General features: G+C 41.4%; 3 protein-coding genes across 3 annotated transcripts; 2 read left to right on the forward strand and 1 right to left on the reverse strand.

The window, feature by feature from the left end:
- Window positions 1–9: 9 nt before the first annotated feature.
- On the reverse strand, window positions 10–5,572 carry RB195_003220 (uncharacterized protein; the record flags this gene model as incomplete). Its single annotated transcript, XM_064200785.1, has 3 exons — window positions 10–220; window positions 3,021–3,092; window positions 5,565–5,572. The coding sequence occupies 3 exons, from the start codon at window positions 5,570–5,572 to the stop codon at window positions 10–12; spliced, it is 291 nt and encodes a 96-aa protein (XP_064056666.1).
- Window positions 5,573–5,773: 201 nt separating this feature from the next.
- On the forward strand, window positions 5,774–10,922 carry RB195_003221 (uncharacterized protein; the record flags this gene model as incomplete). The annotated part of the gene is made up of 6 exons (XM_064200786.1): window positions 5,774–5,878; window positions 7,611–7,733; window positions 8,378–8,467; window positions 10,448–10,540; window positions 10,609–10,732; window positions 10,810–10,922. 6 exons carry the CDS (start codon window positions 5,774–5,776, stop codon window positions 10,920–10,922), a joined length of 648 nt encoding a protein of 215 aa, XP_064056667.1.
- A 1,802-nt stretch (window positions 10,923–12,724) lies between these two features.
- On the forward strand, window positions 12,725–21,290 carry RB195_003222 (uncharacterized protein; the record flags this gene model as incomplete). The annotated part of the gene is made up of 8 exons (XM_064200787.1): window positions 12,725–12,820; window positions 12,885–13,028; window positions 16,016–16,120; window positions 16,181–16,260; window positions 16,407–16,536; window positions 18,728–18,770; window positions 18,877–18,957; window positions 21,169–21,290. 8 exons carry the CDS (start codon window positions 12,725–12,727, stop codon window positions 21,288–21,290), a joined length of 801 nt encoding a protein of 266 aa, XP_064056668.1.
- Between the last annotated feature and the right edge of the window lie 428 nt (window positions 21,291–21,718).

Consider the following 21,718-nt stretch of genomic DNA (forward strand, 5'->3'; position numbering starts at 1 on the left):
ACGCGTCGATCACAGCTGATTCGAACCTCCGATCTCCCATCTACGCCTGCCTTTTATAGACGATTTACTCGAGAGAGGCAAATCGAAATCATGCGACATGGCATACGGCAAAAGTGGAGAACCAGTTGTCGACATTGTCATTATTTTTTCTGCCTCACGTCTCTTGTAAACACGTGCTATTTCGTCATGTCGTTGCATTCCCACACGTATACTCTTACTCCTAAAATTAGAATGATAACAATGTTTTCGCATGTGTCTTATTTATAATCGAATAGTGAAAAATAAATAAATTGGAATTATTTCTATCGAACATTGGCCATCCCAAATCGTCGTTCTAAGAAATTTATTTGTGACTTTGCGTTTCATTATTCTGATCATGAAATCTTTTTTTTATTTGTGATCTTGATGATTTTTATTGTGATATGGTGCGGTCCTTATTCTCCTGATCATGGTTGGAGACACCGAAAAGTTACGTCCCTTTTTTGAATAAGAATGAAAATAATTTTTAGATAGATTTTTGCTTTTAAAATTCGACTTAGTCGGAATTTTTTAATAGATTTTTGCTTTTAAAATTCGATTTAGCCAGCCTCACTAAGAGAAACCTTCTGAATTCCGAAATTCGGATTTGTAGAATAAAGATGTTTTAGATTTTTAAAAAATAGAAATTGATTCAAATTTTTTAAAAAAGAGACAACCTGCTATTATCCCTAACATTGCTGATGTTTTATTTTGTCATTTTACGTTCTTTTCAAACCATGGAATTTCGTCCCGAGAAAAACTGTTAAGAGCATAGAACCAAGTTTTATATAAAGCAGCAGAAAGAATTCCTGAAGGTTCCTTGTGTATCGTACAGTCCGAGAATACAGTACCCCTTTACGAATTCTTTGCTCTATTTGTTTTTTTTTTTTACTTTAACTTATTTTCACTATTTATTTCGCTGATTTGTTTTTTTTTTAATAATCCTTTCACAAGATTCCATTCTTTTGTTTTTTAGTGGCAAATGCTGAAAAACTCACCAGAAAAAACTCGTGCAACTTTCTTCAGGCGGAGGTTCTACTTGGTTGAAAAACAATTTATAGTCGTTTTTTATGCTTTGCATGCACTAGTTGGCAAAGAGTATTGGGAAGAAATTATGTATATGCCATTTAGTGGACCATTTCCTCCTCTACAAGGTAGTTAAATTTCTATTCTTGGAACTTTTTATTTCTGTGCTATTACATTATTAAATTAAAGTCTCAAGTGAACAAAACGAGAAATTCTCGACACATTACGTTTTTTGAATTTATTCGAGGTGATAAAGCCGCATGAACATTTCATGAGATTTGCTTTGCTCGAAACCATCGATTAATCTTTTTTTTTAGGAAAAAAACTTTTGGAAATGAGAAAGTACATGAAGAAAAAGAAGAAAGAACAAAAAACGTAGGATTAGAACAAAACGAAGCGTCAGAAAACTTCTTGACTAATGGATGGGAGGTATTCTGGGATGTACAGGAGGAACCACAACGGAGAGTATACCACAACCTGATCTGCAGTAATACATTTTAAAATATTGGGAATTTTTTCCCCTCAACCAGTGACATTTGCTTCAACCGGTGTTCGATCCCTCTACGAGGCAAAATCCGCATTTCAAAAAGTGAAAGCTAACGAAGGATGCCAAATCAGGAACCAATGAAATTTTTAAAATCAAAACATCGACTTCTTTTAGAACAAATAGTTCTCTTTGAAAACATTCAACTAACATTTTACCAACAGCTTTTGTTTCAAAGAAAAATCTTTTAGCTTTGGGAAAAGCAGCGATAAATCATCCCTCAAAGGTGGCTGTATAAAAATCAACAAGCGACGTATGCGAGCTGGTTACGATCATACAATTCAAGTCAATTTTATTTGTGTTTATACTTGGCTTCTTATTAGAAGACAAATAAAAAATAAATTTCCTTTACGATCAACCATTTGAGGTAAAAACTAAGCTCAATGCACATTCCACATGAAGGATAAAATGTCTGACATTGATCAGTACGTGTGGGATGCGCGAGGGCTTTAACTTCGATTTAAATAGAATCGTTTGACGTTTACGAGCGAGTGTGTGTGACCTGCACATGCCCATGGGAGCTAGCCTATGTGTCAAGTCAGTGTCTTTATCCTCCCAGACGATTCTGGCACCAACTCATCGAATTCAATTCGGAATGTTTAATTGCAAGGTTGGCTCTAGGACGTCTTTGAACTATCGATCGATCGAGCATTCACAGCAGAACCTCTTACCAAATGTTACTATATAGTAATACTAGTAATACTATTGAAAGCAGGCAACGGGATCGTTGGGTTTCAGCTGGCCCCAGCAATATCCATATGGTCAAAAAAGAGAAGATTTCTTTAAAGGCATCACTCCACGAATCTGAGGTGGTACGGATTTCAGGTGGAGTATCCGTATACGGGATGGGAGACTATGGAGAGGGGGGTGATTCCGTCCATTTCTTCCAAATTGCCGTAAAAACGGCCAGGAAGATATGGCTTCGGGCGTTCTGGCGCACTATTTTCTACAAGGAGTTCGACTGGAGCGCGCCAATCTTGTGCGGCGCCGCATCTTCCGGGCCGTTTTTTAAGGCAGTTAGGAAGAAATGGACGGAATCACCCCCTCTTCATAGTCTCCCATCCCGTATACAAATACTCCACCTGAAATCCGTACCACCAAGAATTCGTGGGTACCACCAAAAATTCGTTTCCTGCCTTTAAAACATGCATTCTATGCCCATGAAAGAGTCTGTTCACTTAAATCACATGTGCAGGGGTCTATTTCATCGATTGTTCCAAACAACCCAGTTTCTCTGAAAAGTTTTAAAGGATGAGAGTTATCCAAACTGACGACCATAATTATACCGTGTTCTTTGCACTGCTGTACCAGTTTATATGGGGACACATCACGTACAACTGCATAGGATATATTTATCCTTTTATTTTTCTACCAACATACGAGTTTCCTTTAATTCTTTGTGCTTTAATCGAATAGTAAAAATTAGACTCACACCTTCTTGTCCTTATGACGATGGATAATGGAAAAGTAGGTCAATTTTTGTAGTATGAGCTCGTTTCTGCTTCTGAATGTAACCACTTAAAAAAAATCATTGAATAAATAAATTCAAGAATCAGACAAAGCAATGTAATAGCGTTGCGATAGGAAAACGATATTATATTTTATATCCGTATATCGACTAACCCTCATCAATAACCCTCGTATGGAAATTTCTAGAGAAATTCGCAATTTCTTTAGTTTGAAGCGATTGCTGGAATCGGAAGCTAAATTGGTGCTTTTCTCTCTAATCTCTTTTAACAACGCAAAATTTTCGCTTCATACGAATCTGAACCGAACTCAACTCGATTTTTGATTAGGAGTTTATCCTATTCGGTCCCTGTGAATGCATGCAAAAATAACACCAGAATTATCTTCATAAAAATTTAAGGCGAAATAGGATGTTGTTTTGCAAGTAGTTTTGCAAAAAATTCAAAATCTATGGAATTTACTTGGCAAAGGGTCGGAAAATGTCAGGAAACGAATCGAACAAGTGGTCAAACGACTATTTCCTCTCTTGTACATAGCTAAAAAAAGGGCCCTCTCGGCAGGACCGTTCAGTGACGGAAATCCCCCTTTCCGCACAAAAAGACGCTCTAGTAACCGAATTTCATGTTTCGTGTAGTTTATCAGAGCAGTTTAACGGCAACGGACAATTGAGGCGGCTGACACGAGACGCCTCAAGGGCTTTGCAACAAATCCAAGGTCACTGTTGCAATTTGAATGGGTAAAAACCGGTAGTCACGACAGTGTTGTATGCCATAACAACTTCGACGGATGACCATGGAATTATGCTATTGTTGAAAAACGCGAATAATAATGTGAATCATCGAGATTTCCGCGCTCATCTTTAAAACATCTTGAGTATTATTTGGAATCGTACAGATGTGAATGGTACACTGCATTCACTACAACGATTCTCAACACTTGTTTCTCGAATCTCCTCCCCACAATGATACGGCGCCGGGCAGGGCTGGCGCGCTCCAATCGAACTCTTTGTAGAAAATAGTTCGCCGAAACGCTCAAAGCCGTATCTTCCGGACCATTTTCTACGGCAATTAGGAAGAAATGAACGGAATTACCCCTCCCCATAATCTACGATCTCGTATACGAATATTCCATCGGAAATCCGTACTACTCCAGATTCGTGGGGTGATGCCTTTAAAGTTATTAAAAGTAGAACTAAGAAAGCGTTGAAAAATTCAAATTCAACTCCTTAGGAAATGCTTTTTATTGATCACTGAAGGTGAAAGAAGCGAGCACTGCGAAAAACCTGAAGTCCGCCTCTAGCCAGGCGTTCGAAGTGGTAAGAAATAATTGCCATCTCATTGTGCACTTGTAGAACTAACGAACAACGGTCAGAGTGCGCAATGAGATGCCATTTTGGAACTAGGACTGAGTGGAATAAATGAACGATTCGGGCTAGGTCTCCTGTAGTATCCATTTTTCGGATCGGAACTATAAGAAGCCTAGTTCAAATCGTTCATTTATTCTCGTCCGTCATGAGCAGGTGAGTACGATTCGAAGTTATCTTTTTTTTTTGTTTCACACTATAGGGGACACCTTACTGTGCATGTAAATGACAACTTTTGCTTCTAGCACACTGTGAATACTTCTTTGTGTTTTTTGTTAAATGTAAGCAATAAATTACAGGTGCAGGTGCTGCGGTTAAAGGCAGCATACCACGAATCTGAGGTGGTGCGGATTTCGGGTGGAGTATCCGTATACGAGGTCGTAGATTATGGAGGCGTAGGTAGTTCCGCTCATTTCTCCCTGCATCACTGCAAACAGCCGCCTCCAGAATGCTGTTTTGTACGGCGCCATCTATTGCAGCGCTCCACCCCTTGCGCCGCCTCCGCCCTACGATTCGTCGGAAATCAATTCGGACTGCCCCGATAGGCAGTAAGGGACGCTAGGCGTGCAAGGGTGGCAAAGGCACGTTGCAAAAGAAGGCATCGTACAAAATAGTGTTCAGGGACCGGCTGCTTGCAGTGATTCAAGTAGAGAAAAGCGGAACCACCCCGGTCTCCATAATCTACGACCCCGTTAACGGATACTCCATCTAAAATCCGTACCACCCCCGATTCGTGGTATGATACCTTCAAGAAACGCCTGAACGGCAAAAGAAAACGACGTGACTCTACTGCAATAGGATTATAGGGTACGACATCACAACGGAGAAGATTTTAGAGTTAACATCATCACAACGGCGCGTGAATCTACCACTACGGCGCGCTAAGCATTTTGGATCCGCGCAGAACCGAAAAATGAATCTCAAAGAGAAATGATTCTCTATTACACGGGAACTCGTCCCCCATTTGAAGGTGTTATATTGATGTGTTAGTCACATCACCATGGGTCTCAAGCTGCAGTAGGAGAGTCCTCCGGTCCTAAGGAACGAGTTATATTTTCACTTGTAGGTATGAGATCCAGAAGTATAGTTAGGATTTTCCTTGCTGGTGGAGGAGACTGATCGGAGAAATCAATTAATCGATCCCACCCTTTCATGCTCTGGAGAAGGCAACCTCACCGAAATGTCAGCCAAGAATAAAAAATTTTAACAAATTCGTATCCTGCATGTATTCTAAATTCAAGAAAGTTCTGAACTAATCAAATAATTCACAAGAAGACACAAGTCATTGGAACACAGCACTAACCATAAGCGAAATCTTGATATGGGACATAGTCCAACAGTAGGTTTCAATCGTTATGCTTCAGCTGAAAAATCTGCACGTAACTGTTATTGTCAACAGTGTGGTTATGCTCACCCCAACTGAGGCTCGTTTTTCGTGCGATCCTCCAGAAGCCAAAAAGGTACGTTAAATCACAAAACACCAACTAGACACCACGTACATGCAGTCAAGCACATAATTTGCAATGTATGATGCATTTGCTTAAAGAGATTAAAGAGCGTATCCTTTATTGTTGAGCTTTTCTGATATTCATGTTAAAAATAGCAGCACTTCAAACTTTCAAACTTCACTAAATCAATAATCCCTCCAGTATGGATCTTTTTTTCTCTTACCCAACAATTTTTTATTACAGTACCCGGACTATCTCCGCATGCGGAGTAGGCCCTGAGTAATTGGAGAGCACCACAGCTCTGATAATGAAGGTCCCAACTTTTCCACCAATCCAAAACGTTTAGTAATAAATGAGCTAAATATTTTCAAATAACAATGCTAATAATAAATGGATAAAGTCACTGGCGTATCAATCCACTTGGGATGCGCCAACGCGTTTTACTGGAATTCGTAATCGTTGGGGTTTTGGACGGCGTGTTGGCCTATACAATGACTTGCGGGGGCCAGCCGATGATCAAGTCAGTGTTTTTTATCCTCCAGGCAGGCGTGGTACTAATCTATCGACCCGGAGGGATGGAAGGCTTGGTTTGCACTAGGGCGGTTTCGAACCCTCGACCATGTGGCTACAACGAACCTCTAACCGACTGCGCCACACCCGCCTCAATGCTTAATAATAGAGACAGATATTTTCAAAGGAAAATCACTTAGAAGGGTGCATTACGACCTCTCCTGGGTCGACGTTCTACCGCTGGGCTTCACTTTACTTAACAACCCAATAACAATGTTTCAAAAAAAAACCGTAATCTGTACTGCCATTATGGGTAAACAATCGAATTTCTCAAGACAACTAAAATGAAACAAACGATTGCAAATTCGGGAAGGTGAATACATAGAATTTTCTAAACAAAATATGGGGAACACGTTTGAAGACGGGGTAGTTAAAAGCATCACCCCACGAATCTGAGGTGGTACGGATTTCAGGTGGAGTATTCGTATGCGGAAAAGGAGATTATGGAGAGGGGGTGATTCCGTCCATTTCTTGCTAACTGCAGTTAATAACGGCCGGGAAGATACGGCGCGTGCACAGGGCTGGCACGCTCCAATCGAACTCCTTGTAGAAAGTAGCGCGCCGGAACGCTCGAAGCTGTATCTTCCGAGCCGTTTTTACGGCAACTAGGAAGAAATGGACGAAATCACCCTTCTCTCCATTATCTACGATCCCGTATACGAATACTCCACCTGAAATCCGTTCCACCTCAGATTCGTGGGGTGATGCCTCTAAATGAGTGCTAATGGAGCTAATGGACTTGACACATCGGCTAGCCACCGCAAGTCATTGTATAGGCCAGTTACACGTTCGTAAATCTCAAACGATTCTGAATTGAAGCTAACGTGGGGGGCGCATCCCAAGCGGATTGATTAACCTCAGAAACTTCATCCTTTATCCTTTAATGGAGCTAGTGGAGTAAAACTTCATTAGCTATCAAAGCAGAAAAATTAAAGACAAAAAACCTTCCCCTCCAATTTTAGTCTCACTTGAAAATTTTGCAATTTTGCTCCTACCAATCTCAAAAAGGAAGTAGAAGCGTGTAGCCGTGATGGAAAACGTGGATACCTCCTTTGCAATAAAAGCGAAATCAAAACACTACGTCTCAAACATTTCAAATAGTTCGAAAGATATGAAATAAAATGAGTAGAAGTCAGAGTAAAGCTCATTTAAAGCACTCTCTTTTTTGTTTTAGCCGCCTAAAGATTCATTCAAATGTGTGGAATTCTCGTGGAATCCCTCGAAAGGCAACGATGAGTTCTGCAATTCTCTGACCAACGCTCGTCATGGATACATTCGATTTGCTGATAAGAAAATGGTTAGTAGTTCTTCTTCGTCTTTTTTTCGTAAACAACAAGGAATGATGAGATGCTAGACATATTAAATTTTGTAGTGCTGTTTCATGGTGATCCAACAGCAAATCACCGTGCTTTCCTTGACTGAATCTGTAGTTACTGTAGCGAAACTGTGGCCACTATATTTATTGCATATTTCTCCTGAATATTCTTGAATTTTCTTCACAAAAATTATTTGACCTTTTGTGCCAGTCAACTGCTTTAAGAAGCATTTATGCTTAGTGTGCCAAAAAAAAAGAAATAGTAAGACAAATAAGAAGTGAAAAATAGATAAATAATAACAATAATAAATTTGGCCTACTAAGTATTCAGATGTTGTCTTAAGACTACTTTAACAAAAACCATTTTGAAGAATTAACGTTTCGTTTCTCAACGAAATAAGCAAGCGCATCCAATTATTTTTAATGTTCCGATTTCTTTTCGTGCATCTACTTCTCTATTTTTCCTTTGAGTCAAACGATAATAAGAGCTGCCTCAGCTGCTTAGGTATGATGACGAACGATTAAGTTTGTTCAGCACAACTTTTAGATACACAGATACAAGAGAAAACAAAGATATAGAATAAAAAGATTTTATAAAAATATAGTAAAAAAATAAAAGGTTCCAGATGAGCAACTGCACTGCTACAAATCAAGGGAATTGGATGTGTTATTGCAGTCCTGCCGATGCCGATTGCAAATCCAAAGAATGGATCCAGGTAAAGTTTCTTTTTTAAGATCCCGAGATGCATCACTCACGTAACAGAAATTCTATTTTTCAAAATAGCACGAACATTTAAACTATATTAGCCTAAAATAGTTTAAAAATACCGAAGAGAATTAAGTGAAAACACTACAAAACAGTGAATCCTGACCATAAACACTACAAAAAAAAACTTGTGAAGAAAATGAAAGCGCGTATCTGACAGTGACATAACACGTGAATGCAACAAACAAATCCTTCTGTTGTGGTTCTTGAGACTTCTTCATTTTGTTTCACAGTGATTGGACAGATGTTTTCATCGTAGCTTCAACGTTCTAAAAAACACACTTCTAAAGAACAGATTCACATTTGCATGTATACGTAAAGGGGTGAATGTAGTCAGAAGAGATCCCACTGTCCCCACGATCAATCGCAGGTTCGAACCCACCGTAGTGCTCACCTTTCATCTCTCCGGGGTCGACAAATTGGCACCAGACGTGTCTGGGAGGATAAGAACACCGACTTGACACATCGGCTAGCCCCCGCAAGTCATTGTATGGGCCAGTTACACGTTCGTAAACCTCAAACAATTCTGAATTGAAATGAAAACGGTGGCTTTCCTTCCCAATTGATTGATTAACACCAGACACTTTATCCTTTATCCTTTACTTTATATATACGTAAGCAGTGAGAGGCAATCCATACAATTGAGTTAAAGAGGAGAAAGAGAGTAGATTAGTGTTCATCTCGTTTGATGAATATGAAAGATTGTTGTAAGATGGAAGATTATGGATACTTTATGATCAGCACTATCGAGAATAACTCACATGACTTATAGTTGGGTCAAAACGACATGAATTATCTTCACTACCGTGACCCATCTCTGCAATTCACCATGGTGCCACCTCGATTCCAACCGCTGTCTCCACCGCGCCGCTTCGAGTGCACCCGCTTACCCAACTGTCCGCGCTTCATGTCGTTTTGACCCGACTATACTTTGTGTTAATCGGGGTGCTCGTATTAAAGCCTGACGAAGTTCCCGCTTCCCGCCCGAGGCATTTCGTCCTTGATCATAGCTCCGCTCAACTTTCTCGACTTTCGGCAAGAGCTACCACATAATCTATACATTCGTCATTGTTGAAGGCAGCATACACGAATCTGAGGTGGTGCAGATTTCAGGTGGAGTATCCGTATACGGGGTCGTAGTTAGGGAGACTGGGGTAGTTCCGCTCACCCTGCATCACTGCAAACAGCCGTCTCCAGAATGTTATGTACTACGACGCCATCTATTGCAACGCTCCACCCCTGGCGCCGCCTCCGCTCTGCGATTAGTCGAAAATCAATTCGGACTGCCCCAACGGGCAGTAAGGGACGCTTCGCGTGCAAGGGTGGCACGCTGCAATAGAAGGCAACGTACAAAACAGCATTTAGGGGCCGGCTGCTTGTAGTGAATCAGGGAGAGATGAACGGCACCACCTAGTCTTCATAATCATAACCACCTGAAATCCGTACCACCCAGATTCGTGGTATGCTGCCTTTAACGACACTTGTTGTCCCACACGAACCGGCTATCGACATCGAGTGAGCAGAGTACCTTCAAGTGTTCAGCAATTTAACTTAGCAAAACGAAGACTTGTTACGAAAGGTTGCGTGCTCTATCAAGGCAATAGGCCTGCATAAGGCAGCATACCACGATTCTGACGTGGTGAGGGGATCCACGACAAAAACTAAAGGTAGGGTTGTAAATTGAGGGATCAAGAGGGTTCCGCTCACCTCTCCCTAATCGTCCTAGAAAAACGGCGTGGGAACCGCTTTAGTACCTACGAGAAACGAGTCACTGCGAGCCACCTAAGAAGTGCACCGCCACTAAACAGTAAGGACGCTGAAGAAAAGTTTGTGTTGTATGGCTCCAAAGATGAACACAGTTATCAGCTGACAAGGTCAAGTGATAGCTGCGATCATGCAAAGAGGGAAAGAAAAGTTTTTTTTTTTGCAGAAATTTGTGTCGACGGTTTCCCAATGCTGGGAAGACTGGTATCGATCGTTAACGTACCACACAACTGGATCTTCTCACTGGATCAAGTTTGTGGTGAGGCCATCCTACGTAAAACTTTACGGGCTTAAAACATTTACAATATAAGCAGCCAAATCGTTCAGAACACTAATCCTACGGAAATGAAAGACGTGAAAACACCGTATTTGGAAAGTGCATTCAAACCATTGGATTTCTACCCTACTCCATCGATAATATTTAATCCAAATCGGCAAGGAATGATATACAGTAAATATTTTGCAATTTTTGCAATTTTTCAATTTTTTTGAAATATAGCTGCTCGCACTTTAATAGTTTATTTATAGACGTTTCCTCGTTGTTGCTGGTCCTCATCTGTTTCTTCGTCTTAACGTACGCTACCGTCACTATCGCATGGTGCATCCTAGCAACGAAGGAAATGCTCAAAACAGTTGCATAGGAGAAATTGTTATCAGCTAACTGTTGCGTGATATATAATACATTTCTCTGGAAAGATTTTGTCTTCGTCTTTGAAACGACTAAACACAAAATTTATTAGCAACCTGTACAGTTATTTCCGAAAAAATAAGTGAAGACAATCTTTGCGCCCCCACGAATCGATCCACTTAATGTCTCAACCAATGGAGAAGATTTCCAAGGTGGAACACAAAAACATTCTCAAACAGTTTGAATCTTACTTTTTTGAAAACTGAAGTGAGCCAGAAACTTTTGAAAGAAACTGGAAACTCCTTCCATTGGCAACCAACTAAAACATGAACCTCTTTCAGACAAAATCGATAGAACGAAAGACTTTTTGTAGCAAAGATTTCTGTAGATTTTCTGCTTAAATGTCACGAATTCATGTTTACTATTGAAAAGGCTCAGACGAACTCTGAAATCGCAATTGAAATGATCTTCCAAAAAAATATAGTAGGATTAAAACGACATGAAGCCTTGCTGCAGTTGCGTCGCGCTCGAAGCGGTGCAGCGGAGCGTAACGGTTAGAATCTAGGGGGGACGGTTGTTGACACCATCTCTTGCTGTAGTTCGTGATGGTCTCACCTCGATTCCAGCCGCTTACGCATCTCCACAGCGTTTCGTGTCGTTTTGACCCTAGTACATATGGAATCGCGTTGAGTGCTCTTCAATTGTGCGCACGTTAAAGGCATCAGCCCACGATTCTGGGTGGTGCGGGTTTCGGGTGGGTTGTGCCTGCACGGAGTCGTAGATTATGGAGAGAAGGGTGATTGCCTCCATCTCTTCAAAATTGCCGTAAAACACGGCCCGAAAGGTACGCCTTCGAGCGTTCCGGCGCGCCATTTTCCACGAGTTCGATTGGAGCGCGCCAGCCTTGTGCACGTGCCGCATCTTCCTTCCCTTTTTTTTACGGCAATTAGGAAGAAATGGATGGAATCACCCTCCTCTTCATTATCTGCGATCCCTTATAGGAACTCTCCACCTGAAATCCGTGCCACCCTAGATTCGTGGAGTGATGCGTTTAACGTAAAATGACGTGATCACCATCAAAATACTGATAAAAATAAAGATCTCATATAACATCAACTATCAACTGTTAGCTACTATCTAAGCGCTGTCCGGATGTTAACATTATTTCTGTAAAAAGAACATCGTAAACACGATAGGAATAAAGAACATGGAAGCATAAGCACGGCGACGTGCATTATGATGCAGCCAACATTACTGCTACCGCCATAAAACTTTTTTCTGTAAAAAGTTTGTATGCTTCTTGTCCACTTTTTCATAGTAAAGGTGCATCATTGACACCCCATTGGTCCCGCTGCATAGAGTCAGCGTAGAGCTCTGAATACTCGGTTTTTGTACTAAAAAGGAGTTTTGTTTCACCTTATAGGTTGCAGAATAAACCCGTTATTTTACAGTATGGTTTTTTTCTACGATGAGCTGGGGACCTGAAATTTAGCGAGAACGTACTACCTTATCCTCCTTCAAAATAAGGTTCTAAGTGCAATACATATCATGAGGACAGAATGTTGTTTACACATGGACAGATCGAGTCGAGGCAATTAATCTAAGTGCAACTCTGCACACGTCCAATTTTAAGAATATCCTTCGTTCTGATCACAAAAAGCGGTGATTTCTTGATCATCGATCGAATGATCGGCGCTACTGTTTTATAACGATATGGATAATAATGAATTTTATAATGATACCGTTTATTTTTGTGATATTCATGACATAAACAGGGTTCGCGCTGAGATCATTTGATTTCTTAACTAGTTCCGAATGGTTGACATCAAACTCATTGTGATACTCCTTGCTATTTCACCTCTCGATGTTTGTCAAAGTGTTTGCAAAAATCTGACGAGAATGGACGGAAAAGTATGTAGCAAATATTCGAACTAGATTCTTTTCAGTTGTTATACTTTACTGTATGAGTTGACAGGACTTGCCTGGTAACAAGCAAACTATTCGATGTATTTCGTTCAAATACAATGTGCATGGCCACATACACCATACGAAAGATGGTTTCAATTTTTGCGATAGTTATGGGAAGAGAATGATTGGAACTATTGAAAAGTCGAAATGGGTGAGCTCAGTTACCGTATCTTCACATGCTACTTCGTCAAAAATCTGATCAGGTAACAACGGATTTCGTTAGTCCAACATAAATCACTCGAGTATTGCCCATGTTCGACTGTCTTTGAATCTCTGCATGGTGAAACGTAGTTTCTAATTGATTTTTTTGAGCTGAAGCCAAGATTGTTATTGATCGTCTTTATTGAACAACAGCTAACGTATCGGCGTTATCGCCTTCGTCAGAACCTGGAAAATTCAAAGCCATTAGTGATTTGTCCTCTCAAGCGCCTCATCACTATACAGAAAGAATCCAAACGGTAGGCACTCAAACAGCAACACGTTGGCTACTGCTTACCTCATTAGCCAGACTTGGTAAAGCAACAGACCACCACGTACCACAACTATGAGTCACAAAGGTTTAATACAGGAACCTCGTGGCCCGTCCCGTAGATCAAAACCCGCATAGGTCTTGTTCATTTTCCTTTTCTCTTTGTTCATTTTTGGGCTTTTGGCGGTTATCCAAAAGGCCTCTAGTGTTCTGCGTGCTGTGATCTTGGACTCGTTGGATAATTTACTAACTTCTATCTCTACTTCAGAGTTTGGATGGCATATTCTACCGTGTGCTCCAAGTGGGGTGAACGTTTTAGATTTTGCGAGTCCATCTAGATGCTTCTTGACCCTAACACACAACGGACGTCCAGTTTCCCCTATATAATCGTCACTATATAATCCTATATAATGCCATACGGTCAAACCACGCAGCTGGGAGTGGTACGGAGTTGACCATACGCATGATTACGTACCAGCTGACCCTTGAGGTTCTCCGGAGGTATTTCCACAACCCTCAAGTCATTCTCTAGACCTGCTTTCCGTAGACAGCTCCGTACCGCTCTGCTCATATCATCAGCCATATAAGGTAAGCAGGAAGGGATCTTTTCTAGGCCATCCACTACGTTGGATCTTCGAGAGGGATGCAGCGCTTGTAGGGTAGCACCATCCCCAGTTACGTACCCATTGGATATTGCCACTTTATGGGCCAGATTTACAAACCATGTTTTTCTCCTGGCTACTTGATGAGACTCTTGCTACCGTCCTGTACATGTTACCTATAACAGATTTTTCATTTTGCTGGGATGCGCTGAAAGATAGTGGACTAAGATGTTTTTGCGTAAAACATCTCCACCCATTTTTGAATTAGCTCAACGGACTTGGCATCCAACGTCTGCGGCGCAAAGAATGCTTCATAGGTGTGTATTGTATTTATGAAAGTATCTAGAAACATAAGGGTTTGAATGTCACACATCTTGCTGGTTATAGCGAATTTATAGATGAAAACGCTGTGCGACAAAATACTGCAGACAACGAAAACGAACTTTATGTGAAGTTTTTTCATAAAAATATAAATATAAGCCATTATTTGAATGCATCACTTTTATTCTACACGAACAATGCATTTATATGAAATTTGTCCGAAAATCTGTGCATATACTGTTGTTTTTCCTCCGTCACGTTTCTGTTCTAATCCTTACGTCTTAAGTATAACACTCAACACAGAACAAAAGATGTGAAGGCCATGAAATTAGCATGTAAATTTTTTTTTGTATACCGCGCAGCTTAATTGTGAAGAAAGTTCCATTTTTTCTCTCTATTCTCCGTGATCGTTAATACGTCCTCAATAAGCATTGTTTGCATTTTACGACTTGCAGCATCAATTCGTCCTTCACCTTTCTCTTTTTATTTCTCTGACAATTCGCACTCACAACCCTAGAAAAGGCAGAGGTGGGGACCTAAGTCGACTCATGCGGTTGCGGAGGGCTCTGCGGGCTCTGGCGTTGCGTCAGCCGTCATTACGTGCTAGTGTGTAGCGCTGCAAGTGGGCGGGTGCGGGCCAATTCTCGCGAGTAACCCCCCTGAGATGAAAGGACACAAAAGGCAGAAAACTATAAACACGCAGAGACTGTCTCTAAAATTTCTAAATACCACAACTCACAAGCTCCAGGTTCTTGCTGCGAAAACAAGACATAGAGAATTTTGCTAAGGCCTTTTTTGTACCATACGTGTCGTGTCGATGTAATATAGAACTATTAAAAAATATTTTGATCACTGGCTTTAGGAGAGAGGAAGCTGCTAAGTGCATGAAATCTCAAAAATCGCACAAAAATCAAAGACAACATACCAAAAAATTGACGACATTTAGATCTCTCCAGGAATAAATTGGATTAGCGATGTGGAACACGAATACCGGGATGATCTCACTCAGTTCATCACCTAGTTACCGAGAAAAGAGCGTGTGAAACAGCCTCATGTGGCGATGTCTCTCTAACGACGCAACTTATTACGGGTAGTAAAATGAGATCAATCAGCAACACATGTATGACTGCGGGGGTGAGCACTTTCTGTCACTTATCTGACTCACATCAGATGCGCTGAATTGCGGACTTTGGTCGAAGTTGCCAGCGTTCTGACAATCAGAATCCTGCGTAATAAGATGCATCGTTGGAAAGACGGGATCAGCTGAGACTGCTTCAGACGCCTCCTTCTGAAATTTTAAAGGAATGCACACCTCCATCCTTTACTATTCGTTGAAGGAACCCCGACATCGTCAATTTCACGATATGTTGTTTTTAAAGGCAACATTACAGGAAATTAACGATGTTTGGGTCTCTGTGGGAGAATATGGAGATCGAGTTGTTGTACTAGATTGCTAGTTGGATAATAGGCTGCTGAGAGAACCCGTGCGTGACAAGGGTGGTGTGTCCTGAGGAATCTTGTAGGAACTAAAGGAGATTTTAAAGAGAAGTTTGAGGAATTGAGCATCCAGCAAACCACTCGCAAACTCGTACTCTACAATCCGAACCCAGTATTGCCCCAAATAGACCCCAACACTGTCAATTTCGTGATATGTTGTCTTCAAAAAAGCATTTCTTAGAAGATGTCTAAGGGAATTATACATCTGTCTATCGGATAAATCTTGTAACGCTCCTTCTTCATTTTAAGACTGCGGCCGATAAGTGTATATTAGAGGACGAACAAGCCATTTGCAAGTGTTCAGTTTGCGATACAGAAGAAATCATTAGAAATATGCCAACGAAAGACATTTTTGTAAGTTCTCCAGACTAAATTCGTTGGCGCACGATTTTCATCCGTAGTTTTGATGTTCAGAATGATATGAGTGCAAAAATTTCTGCATGTGGTAACAATTCGGACTCAAATTGGCAGGATCCAATGAAACACTCTGCCAGGTTTGTGGCTACAGATGGGAACTTCGTATAGATAGTAAAATTCTTTATTCGTACACTAAAATATAAGATCATTATTGTCATATAGAATTAGGAAAGTAGAACATAAGGATTGTTAGGCACAGGATTAATTAATGATTTCTTTAAAGAAATGTAACCACCGCCGGAGGTGTAAAAACTACTACGCTACCAACTACAACGCTGGATTACGAGACTACATTAAAACCGGAACAAAAGCTTGACGATGAATCAATAAAACGCCATACACTTCTTATAGAGGTATTTCTATAAATATGTAGAAAAAAAGTGGAAAATATCGCGTTACTTCCCAACTCCTGGGAAAACTACTGAACAGGTATCGAACTATTTCACAGATCATCCGGACGAAAATAAATATTCAGGCGAAAGAAAAAGCACAGCAGATGAAATGACGTCTCTGCTAAAGTGAAATGGATTTAAGATGAGAATGAATTGCAAAGATTTCCTGCATGTGGTCGGATGCCTCGGGTTGGAGAAATTCAATCACCAATTCCGCTTCCCACTGCTCGTTTTTCAGAATAATTAAGGAAATTGAGCGTGATCACTTTCATATTCGTGATCTAAACTCTTGAGGGCATCACATCACGAATCTGAGGTGGTACGGATTTCAGGTGGATTATCCGTATACGGGATCGTAGATTATGGAGAGAAGGGTGATTCCGTCTCTTTCTTCCTAATTGCCGTAAAAAACGGCCCGGAAGATACGGCTTCGAGCTTTCCGGCGGACTATTTTCCACAAGGAGTTCGAATGGAGCGCGCCAGCCTTGTGCACGCGCCGAATGTTCCGGGCAGTTTTTTTTTTTACGGCAATTAGCAAGAAATGGACGGAATCACCTCCCCTTCTCTCCATAATCTACTATGCTGTATACGAATACTCCACCTGAAATCCGTACCACCTCAGATTCGCGGGATGATGCCTTTAACTAACTTTTCGTGTGGAGAGATTTAAATACCGTCGATTCCCTGACATGCTGCGTTCAATCAATACGACCTTCGATTATTCATACATGCGTAGCTATTTGAAATCAGCCGTGAATAAACAAATTAGGTTCGTTCTACACTCGGCTCCTACAATCACACAGCAGATGCGCAACAGGAAAGTCACCACCAGCACCCCATGCAAAGGAACTAAAGGAGATGAAATTAAGGAGTGTGATAGCAAAGAACTTTATGTTACCGTAGACATCTGTAGCACTAGAAATGCTTCATCAACTATCAGTGAATCAACATCAGCATCGAGATGCCACATATACACGAAAAATAGACGTGCGTTTCGCATTGGCCTCATGCTTGCCCTCTCATACTCTTCAAAAGCGTCACCCACGAATCTGACGTGGTATGGATTTTCGACAGCCGAAGACTATACGAGGGCGTAGACTGCAAAAACGGGTGGGACATCGCTCATCTCTCCCTGCATCACAATCCGCCACCTTTGCGCCCCGTCCCCGACTACAATTCGTGAAATGAAATGGATAGCCCGTCGGAGCGTCTGAATGGATTTTTGACGAATGGCAGGCGGGGGTGGGGCGCATGGATGGCGCGTTGTAAGAAACGTTAGGACGTCGTTAGAAACCGCATTTCGGAGTCGTCTATTTACAGTGATGAAGGGAGAGATGATCCCACCCGTCTTTGAAATCTAGCCCCCCGCCGTAGTCTTTGGCCATCGGAAATCCATAGCACGTCAGATCCGTGAGTAGATGCCTTTAATACCGTCGTCGCAGAACGTATATAGTCGGGTCAAAACGACATGAAGAACCGTGCATTTGCGCACGCGCTCGAAACGGCGCGATGGAGGCAGCAGTAGGAACCGAGGTGGGACCATCGCAAACTGCAGTGATGGATGGTGCCAGCAAGGGTTCCAGTGCGTTTCTAACCGCTATGCTCAACCGCACCGCCTCGAGAGAACACACGTACGCAATCGCACCGTGCTTCATGTCGTTTTGACTCTACTATAGTCTGGTTACGTCCTCGGCAGAGGCGAACACTAGTAGCCTGCCTCTTTACATCTCCCTATTGATCGATAAGGCAGCGGATCTTCAGAGCTTCCTTTTTGTTGTTTTTTTAACACTTTTTCACTCTTTTCTTCTGTAATTACCTATGATTGGGATCACTTCGCAGTTGTAGCCGTTGCAAAATCTTCCCTTATTAGCATTGATGCATGCATTAGCACTCGCGCTGGTTATATTCTAACTGATCGCTAGTGGCAGAGAAAGAGAGTGGTCTACCCATCATCTCAACTGAGACTGTCACTCGTCAGGTCAATACCGTAGGTTTGGCGTCAACTCTACGATTTTCTCAACTGAATTCCAAAATTCGGTGGTTTTCCTGGGAGATATTTACATATTAATCTACCACGTTAAGCTTATACACATCTTTTTTCAATATGACTCTATATAATCGTTTTAAGGTGGATTGTACTGAATTAATTTAGAGTTTTCGTCCGCCTTACATCAATTCGATAATGTTTAGTGAGGGTAAGTTTGAAAAACCACCATTTGAAATGGTGAAATAGGTTTTCATAGTCACCAGAATAGTAGATTTTGCAACAGCTTACAGATGTTTTTATGTTATTACATTTAGAAGATGAACACGAGGAGAGAATACTTCATTCACTCACCCCTAGCATTTTATATGGATCAAGGGAACAAGAACGAATATATGGTAAGAGTAATTGCATTTAGGACCTTTCAGACTTACACTTCACTTTGAGACTCGTCTATTATCAGCACAAAAGGAAGTTCAAAGGCATCACCCCGGGAAACTGGGGTGGTATGGATTTCCGATGGCCAAGGACTATACGGGATTGTAGATTGCAGAAATGGGTGAGATCCCGCTCACTTCTTCCTACTCGCCGTAAGGCACGGAAGATGCGGCGCGTGCAAAAGAGCGGCGTGCTTCAATAGAACGAACTTCGATCGTTCCCGGACACTGTTTTCTACGATCAGTTCTGGGGTGATGCCTTTAACGAGTATTCGGAACTGAGCAACATGGTGGTATAGTCGAGTCAAAATGACGTGATGATCAATGCCGCTGCGTAAGCGACTACACTTGAAGCGACGGCATGGCCGTTGGGGCCCAGTAGGGACCCTTCCTAACACCACTCATCACTGCACTTCGCAATGATCGCACGAGGATCCCAATCGCTAGCTCCATCCCGCCGCTTCGAGCACAGAAATTGCACTGTTTCATGGCGTTTTGACTCTATTATACGTTGCTTTTAGAAAAAAGCTGCAGAAAAATCCAACTAAAGAAAGTAGGCTAGTATTCAATAAACAGGATAAAAACGAATCTAAACAGCTCAAAGTACAAGAAAACCACTATCCTACTGATCTAACTGAGGAGGTACAGTCGGGTAAAAACACGCGCAGCGCAGTTACGCAAGCGGCTGCGCTGCAAGGAGGCGGTGGAGATGCGGTCTTGCGACGGTGCTAGAATGGGTCCCAACTCGATCCTAACCGCTACGCACCATCGTACCGCTTCGAGTGCAACCACTTATGCAACTGAGCTGTGCTTCATGTCGTTTTGATCCTGGATGTCCGCGCGATGATAGGCGCCCGATCTACGAAGTATAGAGAATGGCCCAGAACGGCATGTCGGGACCTGAAATAAGTTCAGCAGCGTCAAACGTGCTCTTCAGTGTCAGCAGAACACTTGACGTTCTGCTGGCATCGAATAGAACTGAGATTGGTTCCAAGATGTCAAATTTATGTGCAAGCGACAGATGCAGAAGCAAGCTGACGCACGTCCATTGGAACAAAATTGGTGGTCCCCGGCACCAGACGACGAGATCAATAAGGCTAGTGGTGCATCATAACCACATACAATAAACGAATGCTAAACGAAAACTCTGGAAGTTCTATGACACATTAAAAATCGTCCCATAACGGTGGCGACCGTAATTGTTTGGTGTACGCCTTCGTATCTCTATTACGGATGACGTTCACTCCATTTTATACCAACACGATCCAAAAAAAAGAACAACCGTAACTTCCTACAAGAATTATGTCTAGTAATTCAAAAATATTTACAAATCGTAGGCAATATCAAGCGAACATAAGTGTAAAATCAATTCAGAGAGAGGGATGCAAAATCATTTATTAGTGTTGGAATTTTCCAAGCAGAGATAAGACGTTGTTGATCTCAACAACAGTATTGATTTTGCGGCAGAAAATTGCGGGAAATGCTCCTACATTGACCTTTTACTGTCTATTTGAAGGCAGCGTATCATGAAATTGACTTGGCAACCCCGGAAACCCCGGAAAATATAAAGGTTGTAGATTACGAACACGAGTGCGATCCGGCTCAATTCCTTCGTAGTCGACTCAAAAAGGGGCCTGGGAACCGCTATAGTTCCTACGAGACACGTTAGAACGCTCCGGTTCTCTCAGCACCTTTTCATTTTTTCACTTTAATAGGTTATTGAGGAGACCTCATTACTGATTATCGATCGCTCGTTCGTGGATGCGACGCGTGCACAAGAATGTCGCATTGCAACTGATTTCGTAGGAAAGAACGTCATATTCCACGCTGACTATGCGATGATTGAGGGAAGATGAGAGACCCATGCTTCATTTTGTAATCTACATTCCGAACTCTTCGTTTTTCTTGATGTTTCCTACACGTTAATTTCGTGAACCACGCTGCCTTTAATTTCAACAAAACAAGCAAAGTAAGAAGTTCGGCGTTACCCAGCCGATTATACCGATGACTGATAATTCATGATGTGAAAATAATGTGATATAAGGGTTCTAAATTAATTTCGCTCAAATACGTGACCGAACGTGAAAACATAGCTGAATACTAGCTTCCGGATCCATTTCTCTTTAATTTGAATTTTATTTTTTTAATTGAACTTTAAAATGTCCTTTTCAGAATCGTCCACGATAGTGCTAATGATAGTGAACCTTGCAGCTATTCTCGGTATAACCATGATATTTAGAGCAGTTTTGAATGCAACACTATATGTTTTATTCCCAGACCATGCATTATTTTAAAACGTCTCTATAACGTTGTAGGAACGTGTACTGATGTCGTTGTCATTTAGCATCATTTGTAGTCCTTAATTTTGTACGCGTCAATAAATAAACAAATTATTTTTTTGTGTCAGATAAATTCTATCGGATATACGTAATTCATAGCATTGCACATTAGTCACTGAAGCAGCTCTAAACAAACAAGCACACGTAATCTAAAAAATATTGACAAATTTAGACCAATTTTTTTTTCGAAAATCCGCTCAAATGATAATACATATGTAAACAAAGAGATATTGAGACAGACTACTGCAGTGCGCCTGTAAAATCACCATAGCTTTGCAATGTGTCTTTGAAGCTACCGTAACCTTTCAAAGTCGTGCAGATTTCTCAGCAAGACACAATAGAATCATGTGAGTTCTATCACATCGAAGAAAGTCCCTTTTAAG

The sequence above is a fragment of the Necator americanus genome, chromosome IV, assembly GCF_031761385.1.
Source record: "Necator americanus strain Aroian chromosome IV, whole genome shotgun sequence".
Lineage (NCBI taxonomy): Eukaryota > Metazoa > Nematoda > Chromadorea > Rhabditida > Ancylostomatidae > Necator > Necator americanus.